The sequence below is a fragment of the Trichogramma pretiosum genome, unplaced genomic scaffold (assembly GCF_000599845.2).
Source record: "Trichogramma pretiosum strain Unisexual culture from Peru unplaced genomic scaffold, Tpre_2.0 scaffold8, whole genome shotgun sequence".
NCBI lineage: Eukaryota > Metazoa > Arthropoda > Insecta > Hymenoptera > Trichogrammatidae > Trichogramma > Trichogramma pretiosum.
Genome location: NW_019641699.1, coordinates 2,338,793 through 2,361,678, shown reverse-complemented (window position 1 = coordinate 2,361,678; position 22,886 = coordinate 2,338,793). Strand labels below are relative to the sequence as shown.

General features: G+C 37.1%; 1 protein-coding gene across 1 annotated transcript in view; it reads left to right on the top strand.

The window, feature by feature from the left end:
• Positions 1–22,497, top strand: part of LOC106653249 (ubiquitin-like protein 3) — a 31,967-nt gene extending 9,470 nt beyond the window's left edge. The window contains exons 2-4 of the mRNA XM_014372631.2: positions 16,090–16,198; positions 16,998–17,162; positions 18,187–22,497. Of these exons, the coding sequence (XP_014228117.1) occupies positions 16,090–16,198; positions 16,998–17,162; positions 18,187–18,251 (339 nt within the window). The 3' untranslated portion in view covers positions 18,252–22,497. The remainder of the gene's footprint in view (positions 1–16,089; positions 16,199–16,997; positions 17,163–18,186) is intronic.
• Positions 22,498–22,886: the final 389 nt, after the last annotated feature.

Genomic DNA, 22,886 nt, shown 5'->3' with positions numbered 1-22,886 from the left:
ATGGGTTTTTCTTACATTTTGACTTTATCAATCTACACTGAAGGATACTACATGCCCTAATGCCTAGCAATGTGTTGACTAAAGAATCCTTTTTTTTTTAAAATGGTATAAGTTTAAAAATCAGCACACACGGCTAAAATTTGTCAAGATCTGTCACTATCTAACGGTTTATATAGTAAATCCCTGATATTCCAGGCGTTTGGTGGAAAAACGGTTATTTTTTAAATGTTATTTGCCATATGAATGCATAATCAATGTACGAAGCTAGTTATGCGAGAAAAGCCGACTGGAGTAAAAAATATAAAGCGAGAAAAAGTGTCGCGCGCATTGAATGATCGGAAGAACATTTTTAGCCCCGACTCGAGAGCGACGCGGGAGCCAAATGGGCGCGTGCAGCTTGGGTAAAAAAGGAAATGTCAACGGCACACTTAACGGCATGTGTGCACGCTTATAGATATATGCATGCGCCACCTAAATTTAGTGCAGCCAACGTACGCGATATTTCGCTTTTTCTCGTCTCGCTCGAGCTAGACTTTTCGCGCGCGCGCGCACGAGTATAATATGGGCACGCAACGGGATTGCTGCAGTGCACCATAACTTTTAAGTATGTTTTGCGCAATACGTGTACGTGCGCACGGTGTGTGCTCGCGACTGCGGCCTCCGCCAGCGCCGTTAAAACCCTCTAACACAAAGAGTCCGCGCGCTCCTACATGCCAACCGGATTATTTCTCAAAGAAAGTCAAAACTTCAACTTTTAAATATTCATGACACGAGCTGCAATTCTAGAAAGTTCATCTTTTTCCACTGGGGTATAATTTGAAAAGTTCCATTGTAGCCTGGTCGCTTGTGTCGTGGCTGAGATTTACCTAATTCTCCGCATGCAAGTGCGCGTGAGCGAGAAGAAGGGACAATAAGACTGTACTGAATTTTTTGTTCGACTATTGGTTGTTGGCTCCCTTTCCATTCTTTATGCTAGCTGGAAGATAATAATTGCTTTTTTTACCGTTAAATGACGGATTCTGTATGCTGCAAATGCCCTCGCACAATATTTATCCTGTGACCAAGTTTTGCCAAGAGGTATGGTTCACTGCACCTTTAGATTTTACGCTCTTAAAGTAGCAAGAGATATCATTGTCTTCGAGCTCAGAAAAATACTAAATTTTTGTGAAATTTCATATCGACGTAGTTATACGTCATGACTACGGCGATCCTAAGCTATCGAGATCTCGATTACTTTGCGCGATATTCAAAGCAGGAAAAACAAGTGGGATAAAATTCAAAAAGCGCTCTGTACAAAGCGTTGTTGTCATTCGAGTGCAACTTGTTGCTCGGCCACCTCGCAGACTGCCCAAATTTTATCATTTGATCTAAAAATAAAGCTTTGTAAAGCAACGAGGTATGCGAGTCATCGTGGGCAGCGTCAAAAATATTATTATTAGGAACAACGCACCGAATGCCTGATATTAAATTTACGAAATCAATCATCGTCGCACTTGTACTTATAGCTCGTCTGCGTAAGACACCAAAGTCCGTCGTCGTTCGATATGGAGTGGCGTTGCGACGAAAGACAAAAGAAAACTGCCGCTGCCGCTGACCTTATTTCGACGTGATTGGCGCTTATATATATACGTACGACGTGCTGTCTCTCTCCCACGCGCGCAACTCACTTTAAAGTTGCGTCAATTTGCATTGTTACTTTTGAATAATAAATAAACGAGCGTGTTATTTGCCAACTTGCTTCTTTAACGCTCTGATTATCCTCGGACACAATAAAAAAACGCATATTTTCGACTCAAATTACAATCATTATATTTAAGGCTTCTCACTGAACCAGCTACAGCCGAGGTTCACATTTTATTCTAAGCTGTACCGTAGTTTTTTCTTAATTTTTGGAGTTTGAAACACTGATGTATAAATTACTGTACACGAACTTTTCCGTTGCTGTAAATTTTATTCTCTCTATACATTAAAAATGACATATAAACGGACCTAGCGTTTAAAAGATCAATAAACTTTGAAAAACGTCGATATAGCAAACAGTTTTTGTCTAGTAATCTTATTTCAATTTATATTTTAATCAGCCAATTCTTTCCCGCTAGTTTTTCTAATTAAGCGCCTTGAAAAATCCATAAATTGTAACTTTTCAAATAAAACCAAGATTAATCAATCTCTCTCTATAAACACATGGTTGATAGAAAACAGTTGCATTACGTAAATGACTCGTAATTTAACAAAGGCAAACTCATTTAGGGTTTGGAAAACATTTTTAGACAGTTTTCACGTTGTGAGGATTGGCCATTTCATGAGACACGAACGGATTAATTTAAATGCCAATGGTGAAGTTGAAAATCAAAAGAAAAATGCGCAGGAGTTGAAATGCAAGTAGTCGATAGCTGGACAAGGCTGCAAAAGCCAGATATACGCTGCGAGTCGATGCAACAGTAAAAAGGGTACGGGGGGGATGTATTATCCTAGAGGGGATCGTACGCTCAGTTCAGTAAAGCTAAGCCTTACAGGTAGATCGTCTATAGGTAAATCTAGAGGGCAGTGACTAAGGGTTGCCTTTCCCTCTCTTTCTCTATCTCTTTCATATACGAATATATAAAATGCATAGGTCAAGCTCTGCATAATATATATAAACACATGTTGTATAAGGCATCGATCGAGTAAAGTAAGTTAGGATAGAGGCCGTGCCTTTCTGCACGCGTATCGAGGAATGAGACCTGCAAGACGCTCTCATTGCAATTGCAGCTGCATAATATATACCGAGAACGATAGTCGCGGATCGCAGCAGCCAAGCGGTCGCTACTGTTGAGCAGTTGAGCTCGTGGTGCCATGCGCTGCTTTATTTCGGAAGGCTTTGCAATGCTATATTGCATGCCGAAGCATCGATCACACGAATCGTGTTTCTACAACGCAAGACGTTAAATGTTGTATTATTGTTGCGCTTTGGCCTTTCTGCAGATTTCGCTACGAGCGCTCGTGCTCGCCGCAATGGCTTTGACATTGTAGTCGGTAGGACGAGTGCGATCGATGCTCGCGACCAAACCTAGCGCTCGAGCACAAAAAACCAACTTGTATATACATATCCATTCATAAGTGTAGCTTTTTTCTTGTCTCAGGCAAGAACATAAGGCGCGCCGAATACAATGCATTCGATTGCCTAATGCGTGTAGCATGCATACACGCGGAGCTCGACCGAAGCGCATCGGCCTCGCTGCCAGCAGAGCTATATGGTTATTCCGGTAATTAAGCGCGCTACTACCATGTACTCGTTTCTTCCTTCCTCCTGCGCCACAGGTATGTATATACGCCGAGCATTATTATACGCACTGCTGCAGGCATTCCGCGAAATCATAAGAGCGCCGCGCCATCTACGTCTTCCTATATCCCGTGCACACGTACACTTTTGCGTGCAACTTGATGGACTTGAAAGAGAAATTTTCACTCGAGGGTAACGAGCTTCATCGAAGAAAGTTTAAAGTTCGCAGCGATTGTTCCGCCTATCGCGCGTTCGTTATACACGCCCGTATACACATCACATACGTTTAAAGCTGCGCGCGATCGCATCTCCAGTCTCGACCGAGAGGATTAACGATAATAATCCCCAACGAATCGGGCGCCACGTTTTACTTTCATTTCGACCATATCCGGCCAAAAGAAGTGGTAGCTTGGTCGCCAAGACGAGACTATTATATAATATTTATCTCTGAGAAACGACGCGTATCTTTGGGCATACTTGCCGGGCCGCGACCGGCCAAGCCAGACCGCAACTTTCGTTATCTGCAGTGCGCTCGATAAACGTCTGCCCAGTTCCCTCCAGTCGTTTAAAATACTTCAACCAAGTTTCTCCGACGCCTTCACCTCCTCCCCAATCCTCCTCCTCTTTGCTTTTCGTCTGACGTTTTTTTACTTTATCTATCTACACTATATATGTAGGCGTAATGCAGTGCACATCTCTCTTGCTCGTATCATTATTTCGCTCTAGATTTTGCGAAAAGCCTCAGCCACGAGTCTCTTTTTTCTTTTGTCGATTCGTGATGAAAACGTATCATTTTTCGAGCTTTCGAGTTATCAAAAAAATCTTCTAAACCAAGCCATGTTACTCGAGCCTCAAATATCGGCCAAGTTTCGTCGACGAATCATCGTTCCGTTGACGATTCGGCAGCCAAAAATGCCTACTCTTTTTTGTATGTATGCGTAATAATCGTTTTGTTTTAATGAATGGTGAATAGAATTTATAAGCAGTCTGCTGCTTCTGTTGCCATGGAACGGTTCATGAATAAATCCACAGCTGGCCTCGCGGTAAGCATGGGTTGCAATTGAGAAAAGCTTATTCGTCTCTTACCACTTTTTTCCTTGACCTAAAAAACAGGGGCTCCACTGAATATAGGAAAAGATTTTACTCGCGTGCGGATGTGAGAGCAGGTTTCAAGTGTAACTTGGACGCGAAAAAAGCTTACAAATATTTAAAGTTTATATATACCGTTAATGTTCAGAACGATTTTAATACAGTTTATTTACACGGTTGATTTGACATTTTGCCAAAAGTTGAATAAAACATAGGGAAAGAGAATCCAAGTTGTAATTAATTGTCATTATCATTTTCATTTTCTTCTAAAGAAGAACTTGGAAATTTAAAAATGACTTAAAATTTCAAAAATAATTTTAGTAATATTTTTATTTTATTATAAAAAGATAATTAAATGATCATTCATTAGACGAACAGTAAACCTTTATAATCTGTTAAAGGGACATAATATTAGAAAAGAATTAGAAAAACTTATGCAGTGAGTTTAAAGTCCTAGGCGATTTGAAAGTCTCATTTCTTTGAACAATAATTTTTCTCATAAAAATTGAACTCCAGCTTTTCTGTGGCTATCTGTACGTATTCTTATATGCAGAGGCTGATTAAAAACGCACACACTTTCGCTCATCTCGATTGAATCGAGAATCTTTTCATGCAGTTCACTTGGAAGCCGATATTGAGTCGCATTATAGGTTCCATTCCAGCTTCTTAGGCTTCATCCCGTTATTTTCTCTCCCGTTGCAATTACGCGAATAAAGAGGTGTACCTTAGCCAAACCTTGAAATTTTTGAGAGCGATGCGTTAGCAGAAAATTTAAACTCGTCGGCGTGACCACTGTGGGTATGAGCAGCATTCGCAGCAGTTTGACAGTATGAATAGTTGTAAGATAACATCTTGAATTAACGCACGAACAAATAATCAAGACGATTTAAAGCTCGAGCGAAGAAAGAATCAATCGGCTATTAAGAGAAGGAAGAAATTCAACAATAAATTAACTCAGCTTTGTATAATCGAAAAATCAAAGAAGCGCCTACAGCGACGACATCTGAAACATTTCGGTATCAAGTCTTAGTTCACTCTGGCCAACCTCGATATTAGCGTGCTTGGGTTTAGAGATATCCATTAATCTAAATTACATAGATAGATAGTGGCGCGCCGAGCAGCAGAATCTTGCAAAAAAGTTGCTCGCTGCGCGGGCCAATTGTAAAGGTTTAGCCGCGAGAAAACAGAGAAAATCTTTCCTCTTTAGCGATACGAAAGAATCAGCTACTCACGGTACAGCGTTCGATTTCTGGTGTAATTTTTTAACCGCCTTTGAACGCATGGGTTTGGGTTCGCAGTTATAGTTGCATTCTGCTGCCGCTGCTGTCTGCATGCCGTTGATCGACCGACGACGATGGCGTTGGATCCGACGTCACTCGTCTTCGTTACTTGACGCACACATGGCCAGAGAACGTCGACAGTTCGCAGCCTAAAAGAATCGATAATTGGCATAGTTGCAAGCATATCGCTATACAGAGCCACGAGTTTTTGTCCAAGTCTGGCACATGCGCCGCCGCCTGCATTCATGAAAATAAAACATCAATTTGTCATAGTTATGAGATGATCGATGCCGAATCGCGATCGTCGAGAGCTCGGCCGCCAGGTGATCGCTGCTGCTGCTGCTGCTCCTGTTAGTTTGGATAAGCCAACGTTGTCTGCGCGTTATATAGTTTAGCTGAGGCAGCGAATGGCCGCGATCGATACTCCGCTCTATTCTTTGGGTTTTCAGCGTCGCGCGGCGCTCTACGCGACTGCAGCAGCGTGCAGCCTACCTATATATTCAACCTACCACACCCCGAATCCGATATTATGCTGACAAGCCCAAATATCTTGGCTTCTTTTCGTTTTCGAAAAATCCAAAGCTCTTTTTTAATGTACCGACACGTTCAACGTCGACCTAGGCGAGAGTCGCACCCTTTAATACGCGTACTCGAGCCTTTTTCCAGCATCGTTTGCGCCCGTTGCATTTATTCATTTCGAGTTGTTCTCTGATCCGTTTGTCGCAATATCGCGAGTAAAAGAAAGATATTGCCAAAAGCGCAAATAAACTCTGTAAATTGGTAAATGCATGAATAAATTTTACTGAATTTGTTATTCCGAGAGAGTACACGAGTCATTTAGCCGAGGCATTCGTGCGCAGCTGCAGTGTCAAAGATGGATTAAATTTTTAGCCACTTTTCTCAGCTCGTATAGCGTACATGAAATTCTTTTTGTTCGCGTACACGAGCGGTGCAATTTATTATCCAGAAAATTATTGGAACTTTGTGGCTCTCGTAGGCCGATCGATATTACGTGCACGCGCTGCGCTGCTATCTTATCTCGCTCTCAGCTGGCCGATGGCGCGAGCCAACACAAATAGTAATAAAGTTTCTCTTCTCCGATCCGTGCATTATGCTGCATAATGTTCGCACGAGCCACACGTGTACGTATATAGGTATTTTCATATATACGATGGCAAAGGAAAATATACGCGTACCTTACGTAAGAAAGTGATTACACTCGAGAGCGCGCGAGGAGTTGCAGTCGGTATAATTAACTTTGTTTCCTTTCGTCTTGCTTCGCCAACTCGACTGGCAACGATTTACCAATTTCTTTTTCCGCTAAGACGAAACTTTTTTTACGCTTCGATACGATACGCGATTTGACTTTTTTTATAGTACGAGTGCACGCAATACATCGGACAACAGTCCTCGATGAAGACATTGAGACACATCTTTGCTATGAAATATATACTTTTCGTAAAAGCGGAGTTTGATTGAAATTAGATCAGCGAGTCGTCTTCTAACGATTGGAGCTGTATCAGCTGCTCGTAATATCTATATAGCAGAGAATGAGGCCGCAGCTGCGTTGCAAGTACGAAACTATGGCATGTGCACTCGATGCTACGATCGTTTCATCGGTGAACCAATCGATCTACATTAAAACTGCTATAGTCCGTCGGATCTATCAGATTTAACTACTGGCCGAACGAGTAACGATAATACTTGCATGCGAGCGCGCGACTTTTCGACCAACTATATATAACTCTTGTGCGTCGAGTATGGGTCGATGCGCGCGAGTATATCGTTGCGTCGTTGCGTGCTCTTATACGGCGGGTATTTAAGGCTCGTCTTTTTCACTTTCTCGCTTGTAAAAAGAGATCAGTGCTCCCACATGCAGGCTGAGTCTGAGCTGGAGTAGCAGCAGCTGCGCTCGAGGCTTTCTCACGCAGCCTGCATACTCATCTTGCATTAAACCTAATCGTTCTCTTTTTTTTCTTTCTTTCTTTTATTTTTCACTCTTCCCAGACGACGTATCAAATTTAGAATTTAACAGTTAGGTGTTGACACCGTAGTGGCATTTATTTAATTGCGCTCGTTGTGCGTTGATTCCATACAAACGTGTGTTTATTGTTCACGCGATTTTCAGCTACTTTTTCTTTAACGAAAATACCAAAATATCGATGGATTGATTTAAGACTAGGGGATTGTTTATCCTTTCGACGATAACGATAATATCATGTACGATCGAGACAAACTAGCCGAACGAGCGCAAAGAGCTATATAGCTTGTCAAAGCGTCATCTCTTTGTATTCATCTAACTTTGTCAAATCCATGTCTGTGTTTTGGTTTATTTTTTTTCCATTTTTTCGCTACAGCTCTTATGCAGCACTTGTGCAGGAGACTTTTTTCTTTGTCCAGAGCATGCGATGCCTAGTCCCCTCGTCGCGCAACTTGGATTCCACGAGCGACGAGCAGATGTGCGGTAAAAAAAGAATCTTTCTCTGCTTACCGTAATAGAAGCGCGTTGTACACGCGACCTACGCATAATCGTTACCAGTCTATACGGGAAAAGCCGAGCCGTCGTTCCCCTCTGACGTATGAGTCAGTCTATGTTGTTAGGGTTTGTCGATGAGCTTTATATATACATACACGTACCGAGACATAAATGGCGTAGTGCGTAGGCCAACTAAACGCCTGCAAATAGTGCCTATTTTCCATTGCTTATGAAGGCATTACTGGACACCCCCTCGCGCTCACATCTCAAAATCGATATAACAAAACTCTTCGAGTTTTTTCAGTTAAATTAAGCATTTTGTAGATTGTTTATTTTTATTCCTTTGCATGTTTATTTTATTATTATTATTTTTAACGATGCAACTTGATATCATTAACTGCCGCATGACCAAAATCTACTTACCTTAGGCATTTTTTTTATCTTGGTTGATGAAATTATACACTTCGTCATAGATCCGAAACATTCCGAGAGATGCAGTGTTTATTTTTTTATCAGTGATTTTTAAAATAGATTGTCAATAAAGTCAAATGAGCGGAAGCAAAGTTAGAGCGTTAGTTTTTCGAGCAAAACGCGCACATTGGGTGTGCAACCTGTACATTGCCATGAGTAGTAAGCAGTAGTTTATGTCGGCCAATCCTATTAAAGAATAACTCGAACTATTCTCCTCCTTTGCTTCATTCTCTAAGGCTTCTTCATCTATACACATGCGCGCGCACATATACGTTATAGAAAAGGTTCTAATGTCTCTCTAGCTGTTTTATATACGTGTTGAGTATTTAAGCGATTTATATCCATATATGATACACACATGCGAGTAAAAGTACAGACGACGACGATGTCGACAACGCATTTATTCCAGCTTGGCCTGTTTAGTCTCTTTCTCTTCGCCACTTTATCTCCGGAAACGCCTGATAATACTTATGAACTCTTTTATCACTTGTGTATTGCCGTCGACGACGCGTAATATGTATAATGAAGGCTGCAGCTACTGCTAATGCTCATTTAAATGGTCCGGGTGGGGCGCTTTTCATATTCGTGACAAGTCAAGAGCCAACAATGAAATCTCCTTTATATTATATTTTTTAGACTTTCTAATTCTTGACGCGTATTTACAAAGTGCAAATCGATATTTCCGATTTGCAAAATGCACTGAACAAAACAAATCCGTTGTCTACGTGCAAATCTTTCACGTTTTAAGTACGGTTTATTAAGATGTTATGAAAATTTATTTAAAAAAAAAAGAAAAACTTCCGGAATATGACTTCGGATTCCAAAAGTTCATTCAATTATACGTTGACTATGATAATTCATGATCTTGGTTGTCATTTTTTCTTTATTTTTTGGAGCTTCTAGTAAATATTGTCTCTCTTTGTATGCGGGATATACTCAGGATAGCACGCGCAATCAGTTGCCCAGTCCTTTGGTACTTTTCTTTTAATGAAATGTAATAAACTCATTTATTTTAGATTGTGAAATTGAAGAGAGTAAACTTCGTATGATACTTCTTATTTATCTATTATAATCATTGTAACAGCTTTATCTGGTATGAACCTGAAGTTTCCTTCGTCGAACTTCGACGAAAAGTTCCAAAAAATTATTTTTTTATTTAAATGTTATAATCGTATTCTACTGTCATATTTGTTTACAATTCGCCCTCCAAACTAGATATGACGGTAGATCACGATTACAAAATTTAAATAAAAAAACAATTTTTTGGTATTTTTCGTCGAAGTTCAACGAAGGAAACTTCAGGTTCATTATCTGGTTCGATATTGCGTTCAGTGCTCGCTAAAGCAGTTTCCCTATTTTGTTTACACATATATTATTGCCAACACGATTGCCCATTAACACCACGCAATTTATGTAATGAAAAATAGTTGCGTTTTCGAGTACATGTAATTTTCATCATTTATAATCAGAGAGAGATGAAGAGCTCAAGAGAGCTGGCAGAAGAGAAAAATCTGCCAGTTTTTTAGTCAGAAAAAGTATAAGATGGAGAGTAAGTGTGTTTGTGTGTGGTTATAAATACAGCATGTAGAGAAAGAGAGAGAGAAATGGCAAGCACAATGGTTTTCTAGTGTATATAATATGTATTCGTATAATAGGGGCAAGTATGGCAGCTTCAAGCTAGCATCAGTACTATAGATACAAGCGCTAGCCATAGAGAAGTGGTACGCGCCAGCGAGGTTAGCGTTCGCTTTCAAGGTTTCTTTCGCTTCTTCTACATCTTCTACTTTGACTGTGCTTTTTGTGCTGCCGCATCGATGCTCTTGCCCTTCTTTTTCATGTGCGAATGGTGTGTGGTGCTGTTGGAGAGCGCCGAAAAGAGAGAAGAAAGAACGAAAGAGAGAAGAAGAAAAAAGAAAAACGAGTCCGAAGCCGCGATACTTGCCTTTATATTGTTCTTCGAATCAGAGAGAAGCTGCGCTGCATTACGATACAGAAATTATGTGCGTCCGCGAGCTTGGTCAACGGTGTTGTTGCTGATGCTGCTGCAGTTGGACATGGCACACGCCAACACGTGAACAGACCCTTTCTGAGAGAGAGAACCAAGTTAACAGTACAGATATAGAGCTCGAGTTAACTACAGCGCAAACTATGTGTATACATCGCGAGAGCCGCAATAGAAAGAGAGAGCTATGTATGTACCGCAATAATAGGATTTCGCGCGGGAGTAAAAGGAGAGCTTAGGCCGACGACCTGAATATTATCTTTCTCCGCAGTCTCCGAGTCGAAAACCTAAGCTCTTTCGGAGCCTGCGCCATTGATGCTTCTCAGCTTTTCAGTTCCTCCGTGACGTGCCTGTACCTTTGGTTTCGAACATCACTACATGTACACGTATATAATACATGTTTTTAGGGGAACCAGCCAGTTCACCTTTCGACTCACCTATATTTTTATTTTATTTTCTCTCTCTTTCTCTTTCTCTACCTTCCTTCATCCCTCCCCGCACTTTGGATCTGCGCGCATACAGCAGATTAAAATTGAATTTTGAGTCTAGACGCTGATCATCTCTCTTTCTTTATTTTGGCTTCTGCGCGTTGTTTTATCTTTTTCGTTTCTGCACGCATCAAAGGCAAGCTCAACAACTTTGCCGCATATTATACAGTCCTGTTTTTTTATTTATATTGCATTTACTGATGTACGTTCGTGAAACAGCAGCTCGACTTGATCATCCATTCTAACAAATGTGATTTTCATCATCAATGGTTTATTCGAAACATTTTATTCTCCATCGTAATTTATAACCAGTCCATCATTTTCTTTTTTTTATTAAGTAGTTACATTATTCTAAATATTTATTTGGGGACCGAACCAATGGATAAATAGGTAGTCGATTGTTTATTTCAATGATTATTACAATGATTTTATGGTGTTCAATTTTTAATTAAAAGTATATCTACAACCATTGAACATTATAAAATAATTTTAATAATCATTAAAATAACCAACCATGTATTTATTCGCTTGCTTTACATTACGCTCATAATACAGGCTGTCTTGTCCATGCGAGTTTGTGACGATTTAAAGCGCGTGTGACTAATCTTTTTACCCTGTCACCGTATTTTTCTTACGACTTTTTCTGTTTGCAATGAGTTCCTGCTTTTGAACTTTATTTCTAATTCTTATTCTGTGTGCTATTTCCTACATAAATATTGTCTCATCGACCATCTGAAAAATTTTCGAGATTACAATCTGCGCGGTGGGAATATTTTTGGGGAACCTTACAATATAACTGGATTATATAGATGCGGATACTCACGTAGAAAACGTCTTCGCCCTTCATTCATGGTTTTTCATATGATGAAAAAAGAAAAATAAATGATGAAAGGCAAGTGTAAAAAAGTTGTTCGTTTTATCCGCGGGGAAAAATTGATGAGTCCAGGCGCTTATGCTCTTGCTTGTACCTGATATTAAATGTATATCAAGAACACGTCAAGCTCAAACAAGCTAGATAATATTTATCTCATGGTGTCACTCGTTAAAAATACGTACATATAATAGGTGTGGGCTTGGGTTACTTGAGTTACAAACTTTGGCGCCTACTTTATCAAAAAAGAAACAACAGTTTCGTGACGCGAGTATGAACCTTCGCTTCAAATTACTCTTTCCCTAACTTTTTTCTTTTCGATCATTTTGAAAAATGAAAAAATTCAGGTGACTTTGTCTCACGATAACAAATGAATTCGTTCGATATAAAAAACGAGTTAATTCAGTGATGGGTATAAACTGCGTATAAAGCAAGTCGGTGCTATGACCGTTGGCGGTATTTGCGTTAGGCATCGAGACTCGGCAGATTACATCTAGCTTTGCTAAATGATTAAAAATACGTGTAGCGCAATGCTATCACCAAGCTGAGAATAATTCTTATGAGCAGGTAAAAAGAAAATGAGTCAGATATATCACTTCCTTACATACGTGCACGTGTGAACATGAATGAAAAAAAGACCTTGTAAGAGTCTCGAGGTTAGAAAAATCGCAAGATTTGACGCAGCAACTACACAGTTTGTAAAGAGAAGAGCCGAGTGCGAGGATAAAGATGAGCGAAAGATCATCCCGGTGTGGCGTCTGCCGTAGGCCGCCTAATCGACCTTGCGCATGTGTTTGCAAACGCATGGAATATAATCATCTTTTTACAGCTACACGAGTTAGAGTAGAATCTAACGTTTTATACTTTTCCGTAGTTTGAGTATAAATTTTATAACATTTCAAGATAATTTCTTTGTTGCTTTTGTTTGAGTCGCTTCTTTATTTTGTCTCAGTTGTAAATTAGCTCAATAAAAGATCGTTAGATTTTCATAATCGAATTATGAGAGTTTGTCAAGCTGCATGGAGATACGGAATTTTTTTTCGCCCCAAAGATATATTTCATTTTGATCGAAAATTTCAGTGCGTTTATTATGTTTAAATGATTATGCGTTATTCTTTGTGTACTTAATTGTTTTTTTAAATATCATTATCTTTTCTTTGTTTGTAACTGTCTGAGTTGTTAAGAATTAATTTCATTTTAAAAATGAACAATCGAGTTTGAGACAAACTAAGATTCATTTACACGCGTATCCTCGCAGCGCAGGCCGAGATCGCGCCGTAACAGTCTTACACATAGCAACGTTACAATACATAAATATAGTCTATACTTGTGCATTGAATTACTCACGATGAGATTAAAATTTTAAGGTCACTATAATTTTATGAGACATTAAAAAGATGTGACAAGGAAATGAGCTAGTGAAAATAAAGAATAAAATTATGCATCTTGACAATAGTTCAGAATAAGATATTCTCTTTTTGTTATAAATAAAAGGATGGTTTATACCGCTCTTCTTATTGTAATCGGATCAATTATTTCGTAAGATTATTGTACAACATTATACTTACACGGTGTTAATGCATTGCACATGAAACTTTGGCAACGTCGTTTATTTCATCAATCATGAGACGGACTTGCTGCCGTGATGCAAGCTACTTGCCATTGAATCGACAGTGGTTTCTTTTAGTGAACAAAGCATTTGTATTTTGATAGAAAAAAGCTAATCCTCAGAATCAGCTTGATCTTGCTGCAAGACTCGAATAATTCTTTTAGCAGATTCTTGTCGTGAGCTTCGTCTGATACACTTTAAATATTAACCCAAGTTGGCGGCTCTATAACGCATTGATCGTCTGCTATACCATAATAAAAGTACATTGGTTGATAAGACAGAGCCTCTGTTAGGATAGATTCACTGTTTTTTTTTGCAGAAGCAGTTTTAGACTAGAACTGTGTGCACTAACACACGCAATGTTTACTCTGTACTTTGTGAGGCCTCAAGGCGAAAAACGAGCATCATTAATCTCATAGAGGTGGCCAAGCCCGATAGAAATTGTATTAAATCATCTTCCAACTGTATTCCTCCCTTTCTTAATTCTTTAGTACGATAGTGCTGCATGTAGATCATCGAAAAAAGAACTAACCTGCACAAGGTTACGCTGTACACATTATATAGAAGTCGGAAGGAAAGAAAGGGAGAGAGAAAGGGTGAAAGGGTAGGTAGACGCATATATACGTTTGTATAGTGGTGTGTGTAACAGCGCCAGTTTCTCGGTGAGGGGTTGAGCGCGATATACACAGACGATCGCGTATAGATGTGTGGGTGCGTGCGCGCTCAGGGGAAGGGTTGTCCCAATGACCCGGTTTCTTTCTTTACTTCATACCGCCTCCGTGTGCATGTGTCCGTATACATGCAAGATACTGCACCAACACCAACACATATTTACATTTTCATTCGTATTTCTTGGCTCTCTGCAGCTCCGTGCGCGCTAAAGTCAAGGTGAGACACAAGAGCCCGCAAGAGCTGTAGACCGAGAACAAGAGGAACACGTGTACACGGCCAACTGCTCGGCTGCATTTGGAAAATCGAATGAAAAAACGTTTTGACGTACCCCTAGGCTGCTGCTCTCTCAGCAGATGCTCCACTTGTCGTGAGCAAATCGGCATTTTTCAAAAGGGCCACGCACACCGACTGAATCTATTTAACATTGCTTATCCTTAGACGTACAACAAATTTTAATGCGAACCTGCGCGCAAGACGAGTGAATCGTAGCACTCGACACGAGAGTGTGAGAGCTAACAATGAGTCGTCAGCGAAAAGATACCATATTTCGGAAAAAAAATTTATGAACGATTGAATCTCAAAAATTTGTTCTCTTTTCGCGTCAATAATGATTTTCAATTATTTTTTTATCCAATGCCTTATATTACTTAACTTATACTTTTTTACATTCATCGACTAATCTGTCATAAGAAGCGCAATCGAATAATTAACACGCAGTAGTAAGTGATGAAGTCATCATTTTTGGATTACTGTTGATGAAAAATTTGAAATGGTTATAATAAAATAACCGAAAACACAAATTTTATATCACAAAAGACTCTTGATAGTCGATCGAATGGATTTAGCATGCTTGACGCCGATCTATTGTTTTTTTCCTTTGTTCATCTTATTTATATTCACAAAAACATCGGTAAGATACGCGGGCTAGAAAAATAACCAACAGTTGAATTATTTCTTTGCTAACGTTATTCATGAATGCATTCATAGATCACAAAAACATTTCCTTTGACGCTTAGATACAGCTATACGGATATAATATGTATATAACTACTGAAACTACCGTTGAGAAAAGTAAAAAACTATCAGACATATCGTTTCTTCCTTGTTTCTCTCTTTCCCTCTCACGCTTTTTTACAATCGCAATAACTGCTGTTACTACTAACAAACTACAGTTTTTTTGCCTTTGTTCCACTTGATTTTACAACTTGTCTTAAGACCTTTATTTCCCTCCTTTTTTTATTTTGAGCAAAATGTAATAATCATTCTGGGACAGGCAAGTGTATTTAAATTGCGTAAAGCATGAATTATATTTGATAATGATTCCTTACGTAAAAAAGTCTGTAAAACTACTCTAGAACAGCTAGATATTGTAAAGCGTGTTAGATCTGGAATAATAACCAAAAAAATACGAACGCTTGTCCAATTAGACGTAAATAATAATTTTTGATCTATCGAATGAAATTATTACCAGAAACATTACTGTTTGACTGCTTACGTGTATTGCGTTTTCTTTGACAAGCAGCAAAGCAGCTGAAGCACTGTTATATTTGAGCGAATCAAAGCTAATGTACTGTTTTGGTTCTAATTCCTCATCAAAATTGTCACATGTGCTTGAATAACCGAAAATCTTTTTATCAAGAAGATAAAGAAACATGTGTGCTTTGTCTGAAATATGTTCCGAAGCCTAAAATAAACATTGTTGAATTACCACTGGGGTGCATTAAATCGCGTGTAATATAATTTTTTTCACCAATCGCAATATTTCTTTACCTATAAGCAATGAATTCATATGAAATTAATACATTGAAAATATTATTTTATCATTCTTTTTAATCATTCTTTTTAATCATTGTTTATTTTTTATTACAGATTAATCTGCGTCTCATACTCGTAAGTGGCAAAACAAAAGAGTTCCTATTCAGCCCGAGCGATTCTGCGGGTGACATAGCTTATCATGTCTTCGAAAATTGGCCTGAAGGTAAGCTTGCACGAAGATGATACAAAGCAAATCGCGTTTAATTTTTTCAATTCATATTTGTTTCAATCTATTACATAATCGATTTATTTAAAGAACGGTGTTTATAACATCGTGTCATTTTTTCAATGACTACAGAAGAATTTGTAATATAAAAATCTTTTATGCAAGGGAAAAGGATTTGTTGTATGAAAGGGCATAAAAAGTATGACTCATGTGTTTCCTTAATCGGCTGAAGTAATTTAATATCTACATATTAACTTCAAATTTCGCGTTGATAAAATAAATGTAATCATTGGTAGGTAAAATCCAGCTATTGGCTTCTGAAAGTGAGCATGACGAAAGTGGCTCTTGAATTTCGTTCAATTTTTCATTCATTTTGATTTAAATTTATTAAACTGCATAATATGACAAATTAAATTCTCTATAAATTTGATAATTTGCTCTGTAAGCAGCAGCTGTAAATAAAAAAAATCTTTTTGTAATTGTAATGTTAGAGGCTCGACCTTTGCGGCATCTTAATAAAAACTACGATACAGCTAGTAGTCGCGAAATAGATTAATTTGCGCCTTGGACGCTAATGTCGATTACACGGCTGTGCGAATGTGTGTCCTCTCGTGCAATAGGTTCATTTTCAAGGCTCCAATCCTAGCTTTTCTTAAATAAACGTGTAAGAACTCGTACGTTTGCTAGCGATGCAAGATTACGTAAAAAATTAATTTAAAAAAAATGTAATATACGATACGCCCACTCGTATGATTAATTTACTAAATTATTTCTAAATTGTTTGTTTCGTCCACAGATTGGTCAGAGGAGGCGGTAGCCAAAGCGGAAATCTTGCGGCTAATATACCAGGGTCGCTTTCTGCACAGCAATGTTACGCTGGGAGCTCTTGGTCTTCCATTCGGAAAGACGACGGTGATGCATCTGGTGCCACGGGAAAACCTTCCCGAACCCAATTCTCAAGGTAAAAAATCTTGTGTCTTGCATTTGATGTACAGATCTAGCATAATATACGCATATATTGTAATCGCATTTATTTATCTTGGTTGCGCACGTGGGTTTGTTTGCTACTTTGAGTTGAAATATCTTCAATCCTTTAATACTATTGCTCAGCAAAAAAGTCGTATTGTATCTTTTCCAGGTATCCTACCGAACGGCGATTACATGTTTGTGATGCCGCCTGAAGACAACTAAGCCTAGAACTGCTTCTTCCTTCTATCTGCACATTTTCTACCTCCCTGCAATAATCCAAAATTTTAAGCGTTTTTTTGCTTTTATACTTATATTCAATGTTCGCACTGATATACGATATGTACGAAGAAAATTTATTTGAAAAGAAAAAATATATAAGAATACACATCTTGTAAAAGTACATTATTTCTCTTTTGTGGCTACCAAATTTATTTTGATAAAATTTCAAATAAATACTTAACGATTCGACACGATAGCTTTTTAATTAAGCATACTCGCGGATATTAGAAGCGTCCGCTACAATTAAATGAAAAATGAAAATACGTTATTACAGCATGCGTTTTAGCGTAACGTACGCTGAATCTATTTCTTCCATCAGCAGTTTCCTTGTTGATTTGCGTAAAATATGCCGCGTTTGTGCGACCATATATAATTAAATTCATATGCCAGTACGAGCAAACACTCTTAAAAATATCAACGCAATGACGCGCAATAAGATTTCTTTATTTCCATCACTGAAGTACGAAAAAATGATTGCACGCTTTGCTCGTTTATAAAAAATGCTAATTTTTTTTTATGCATGCACTTAGATCGGTGTTTATCACTCATTAGGCACATTTATAGTAGCTTCATGGTATACGTTGATTTATTTATTGAAATTAATTTTTATGTTATTTCAATGAACTGGAATTAGTGCAAAAAAAATCTTTTCAAATATCAATGATAAGTGAAGAGTTAAAAACAAGTTGGCGACTTTATAATGTAAAGTATTGTAATGGTGTAAATTTTCTTTTCAGATCAGAGACAAAAGAGCAAAGGCGGAGGGAGTAGCTGCTGTTCGGCGTCCTGTTGTATCCTGTAAAATGTCTACATCGCTACACAAAAACACGTACATACAAGCGTATATACACCCACAAATACACGCAGAAAATGGCACATAAATGTGTTTATCGATGGCGATTGATTGATATTTCCTGCTTATGGTCTTATGTTTTATTTTGATTCTACTCGCGCATCGGCCATTAATTTTTATCAGACTCTGAAAGAAATCGAGAATCGCTCTGCAAGGAGACACGAGCAATGCCTGTTCATACATCCATGAGTAAAGTGTACACGGCATATTATAATTTTCAATCTATCAAAAGTAGTAAAATCAGACTATGCTGCCGATAAAAAAACATATGCATCGTCCTAGAGCGAACACGATGAAGGACAACGACTCATCATCTGGTACTGTTTCAGCTACATTACATCTACGAAGGTTGAAATCGTCATGATAAAAAGAAAACTTGTAAATCAAGCTGCAATGTGGCCAAAAGAATTGTTTCGTTTGCAAAGATGCAAAAAGGGAGAGAGTGAGAGCGAATGAGATACCGATAGACGCGAGAGCAAAATCAGAGCGCACTCTTAATTTTGAATATAAAGCCGATCGTGTATAAGTACAGATTTATCTGAAACGAATTATAGTCAATTTCCGCTCGTTGTTGAATTTCCAGAGAAAATAAAATATAATGTCCGATAAATTATACTGTGTTACGTATACATTTATGGTATATGATTTAATCATATAAATGTGAGCATGACGAGGAGGATGTTAAGATAATAAATAAATATTATAATGACAAATAGCTAAAGCAATGAAATGGTTGTGTAGAAAAAGGTGCGAATCAATTCATAATATATTTTTATTAATATTAATTCTACGTTCGATTCCCTAATAGGAAAAAAGTTAAAAATATTGTCATTATAAGTATTTATTGATAAGCGATGAATATATAGTATGAAAAAAAGTAACTCAGATCACAGACGAGATTTTATAAAAAAAAATACGAGTATAAAAAAAGGATCAAGAGAACAAATGCGGTTTATTGACTTTCATACATTACCTAAGCCAGAGACAAAAATTGCATATAATTACAAGGAGAAAGAGTCATCACTTTCGATAAAGATCGGGGGAAAAAGCTTTTACTTCTATGCATACGATATATAATTTTCTACTTTAGACACAAGCCTGTAGTTTACACATGCACATACATTCATATACATACACACGCGCGCACGCGTTAATGAGTAAATAAAAATTTTCTTATTCGTGTCGTCACTAAAAAAATTTTCCTTTAAGATAATATATATACTGACTTTTCGATCTTTTGAAGAGTTTTCAATGTATATTTATAATCATGAACGCGAAAAAACTCGAAGGATACGTCTTTACGTATGTATAAGTGTTTATGTAACCATATGGATATTATTCCTTCTTTCATTACTTCTTTTTCAGCCTTTCACTTTTTTACAAATTGAAGCGTCGTGACGTGATAACCACGAAGCTAAAACGTAAATCGGCCAAAAAATACATCACTTTGCTTACAAAAATCAATTCGTTGATATTAATTAGTTAATTGCTTAAATTATTAAGGTGTGCAAACCATGTCACCTCTACTCTCTCCCTTTTCTTCGTTAAGATGAAAATTGCGATTATGTTTCACTCATCATGACATGTTATTTAATAACATTAGTACCATCGTTTTTCGCCATTTTTTATGTACAAATACTAGAATAAGAAAAAATAAAACCGCATGATTTCTTTATTTGCAGTAAAAAACTTATTGTATAATTGCTATCGAGAAAGAAAAGTAAACAGAGTCGTATTATGCGTAATTTTTTCTGTAAACAAGAAGCTTGATAAAAACTCGATGTATCCTACATAACGAAAATCGATATACGTGGTATATGTGACTATAAATAAAAATCAAGCGCGACAATTAATTAGTTGCAAACGTCATTCAAAATTGATGCAAGTACATGCTTATAAATTATGTTACAACTTGCTGTAACGAATGCATATTGGTATAAACGTGTTCCAACAATTGCACTATGCAATACCCTAAAGTTTTTTTAATTCATATGCCGTACCTAAAAGAATATCTAATATGTCGTTTAAAAGACGTGAAAGCCAAAAAATTGAAATGGCCTATGTGGATGTGAACCGACGCTTTTTGTTCTAACTCGAACTATTAAAAATGAGCAACAGTATCGCGAAAATGTGACTTCTTTGTTTTTCATGTACTTTACCTTTTCGAAGGATACAAAACTGGTATCAATAAAATAAGTGTATAAATACATAAAATTTGGGGCAGTAAAACAATCATTCGTTGACATTTTGGTGTATAATGTACGTTGTACGAAGTGTAAGAATAGAAAGTGTATCGATGGGAAAAAATACAATAGTTAAACAAGAGCAAAATGTGATGATATTTGCGATGTTAAATGAAAATTTTAAAAAGACGATGAGAATGAAATGATTTATAATTGATATGTTTGATGATGGTGTGCAATCGAATATCCATGTACCGTTTTTATTTCTGTGGATGAATGAAATGTGCTTGAACAAGTAAACAAAAAATTGATGTTACAGACAGGAGGTGTTTCAAAAAATCGATCTGAATCATTGCGAGCCAAATTTACTATGCTACCGCTGAAGGTACTGATATCAAAAGATAATAAAAAAGCACCTCCGACTGACACACACATACATAATTATTATATTATAAAGTATGATACAACCCTGGGAAAAATGTCTCCGTGAATTAAAAGAAATTAAGTAGTAAAGGCAGTGACGACGACGATGGCACGCGTAAATAATGGACGTGAAGCAAAACAAAATTTTCACATCAACTGCAAAGCCATTGTTTATTCCCTCCTAAATAACTAGCTGATAGAAGAGCTAGAGTTAAAAAAAAATTAAATGTGTAAAAGTTAAAAATTTTCTTCTTAAAAATACGTGCTATACTTATACAAATAAATACGATATCTAATTATTATTGATAATATACCAAATTCATCACCGAGCAATTTTTCACCAGGGCTGCTTTTTATCGCAAGGAGAAAAAAAGGTTGATAATGCGTGAGAAATAAGAAAATATTATCATTATTAAGTTTAACATGAAAATAAAAGATATTGTAATGAAAAACGATGTCGAAGGCTAAATATTAGGCATGAGTTGACTTTTTTGGGCAAGAAAAAACTCAACACCTATACACCATACATTATTATATATAAATATATATATATTTTATTGCTAGTAAAATTATCACATAAGTACGGCAATGTAACATTCATCTGTACATAGAAACAATAACAATTAATTATGAATTAAACTTTCAAACTGACTAATAAGTGTTTTAGGGGTCAGAAATTGAGAAAAAAAAGTTGAAATTAAATTTTACCGCGTATGGAATGGATTGTCATTGATTAACAATGGTGAACTTTCCAGAGTACGTTTGTTATTATTTTCACAATATGATTGTTATTGCGATTGTGAAAACCAATTTATTATTATTATGAATGAGAAAAAGAAATAATAACTAGACAAAATGCGGATTTTTAGGAGAGTCAAAATGATTCAATGAATAAAAGCATAGAGTTACAAAATAACTAAGTAATTTTGAGGTCACAAAAGTAAATGTAAACGAGCGAAAGATTCAGCGGCACTCGTCTCGTCGAGGACGGATACGATAATTTGAAAATACATATGCAATAAATGATGTATTTTGAAAGGTAAAAAAAAAATATAAAACAACAAAATAACGTAACGTTTTCACATTTAGATCAATTGTACAACGCATAAAAGTACATTATAGTATCTTCATAATCGATTTTTGCTTTTTTAATGTCTGTCCAAAATTTTTTATTGCTTACAACTCAATGATCGTTTTATTGTATCCTTCATACTTTCTATGCATAGATCTTCTTGTATTCGCACAAGGTTCAATTTTTAACTTCTGTCGCGAATAAGATCAATCATAAATAAGAACGAAAATAAATTAGTTGACTATTTACGTAGATGCGTACTAATTATGATTATTGTAAAAGAGTATGAGGGAAGAAAAAATAGCATCATCTTATGCTCGTGTCCATTCTATCGACGAGATGCTGAGTCGATTTTTTGCAGATTTATTATACCTATATTAGGCTTACGTTACATACCTCATTTGTAAATATTAGAACGTATTTTTGTCGTCTATGTAAAATCAAGAAGAATTTTAACTAATGGCTTAGTTCTTAGCATAACGAAAAATAAAGTTGAGAACATAATGGGAAAAAATAATAGATTGCATTGTCATTTTATGTCCTTTTCCTTTTCCAAATTTTCCGTTCTGCTGATTTCTTCAAACAAAATTTAAAAAAGTATCATTTTGACCCATTGAGTCATTTCATGTCAAGTCTTTTTGAGATATTTGAGTTGAAAGGTTTTTCGACGATTTTCTCTAGGAAAATGAAAAACTTTTGAAAATCTTACTTCACCATTGGAAAGCTAAGGTAATTTCCCATTGAAATGGTGGGTTACTTTTTTCTTCTAGGGGAATTTAGGTACTTTTACAGCGAGTGAGAAATTGGATGATTACGCCTAATAATTCCGTGCGCGCCTCGCGCTGGAGACTTGACGTGAAATGACTCATATTGATTTTAGTTATTGAATAGACTGGATAGACAGTT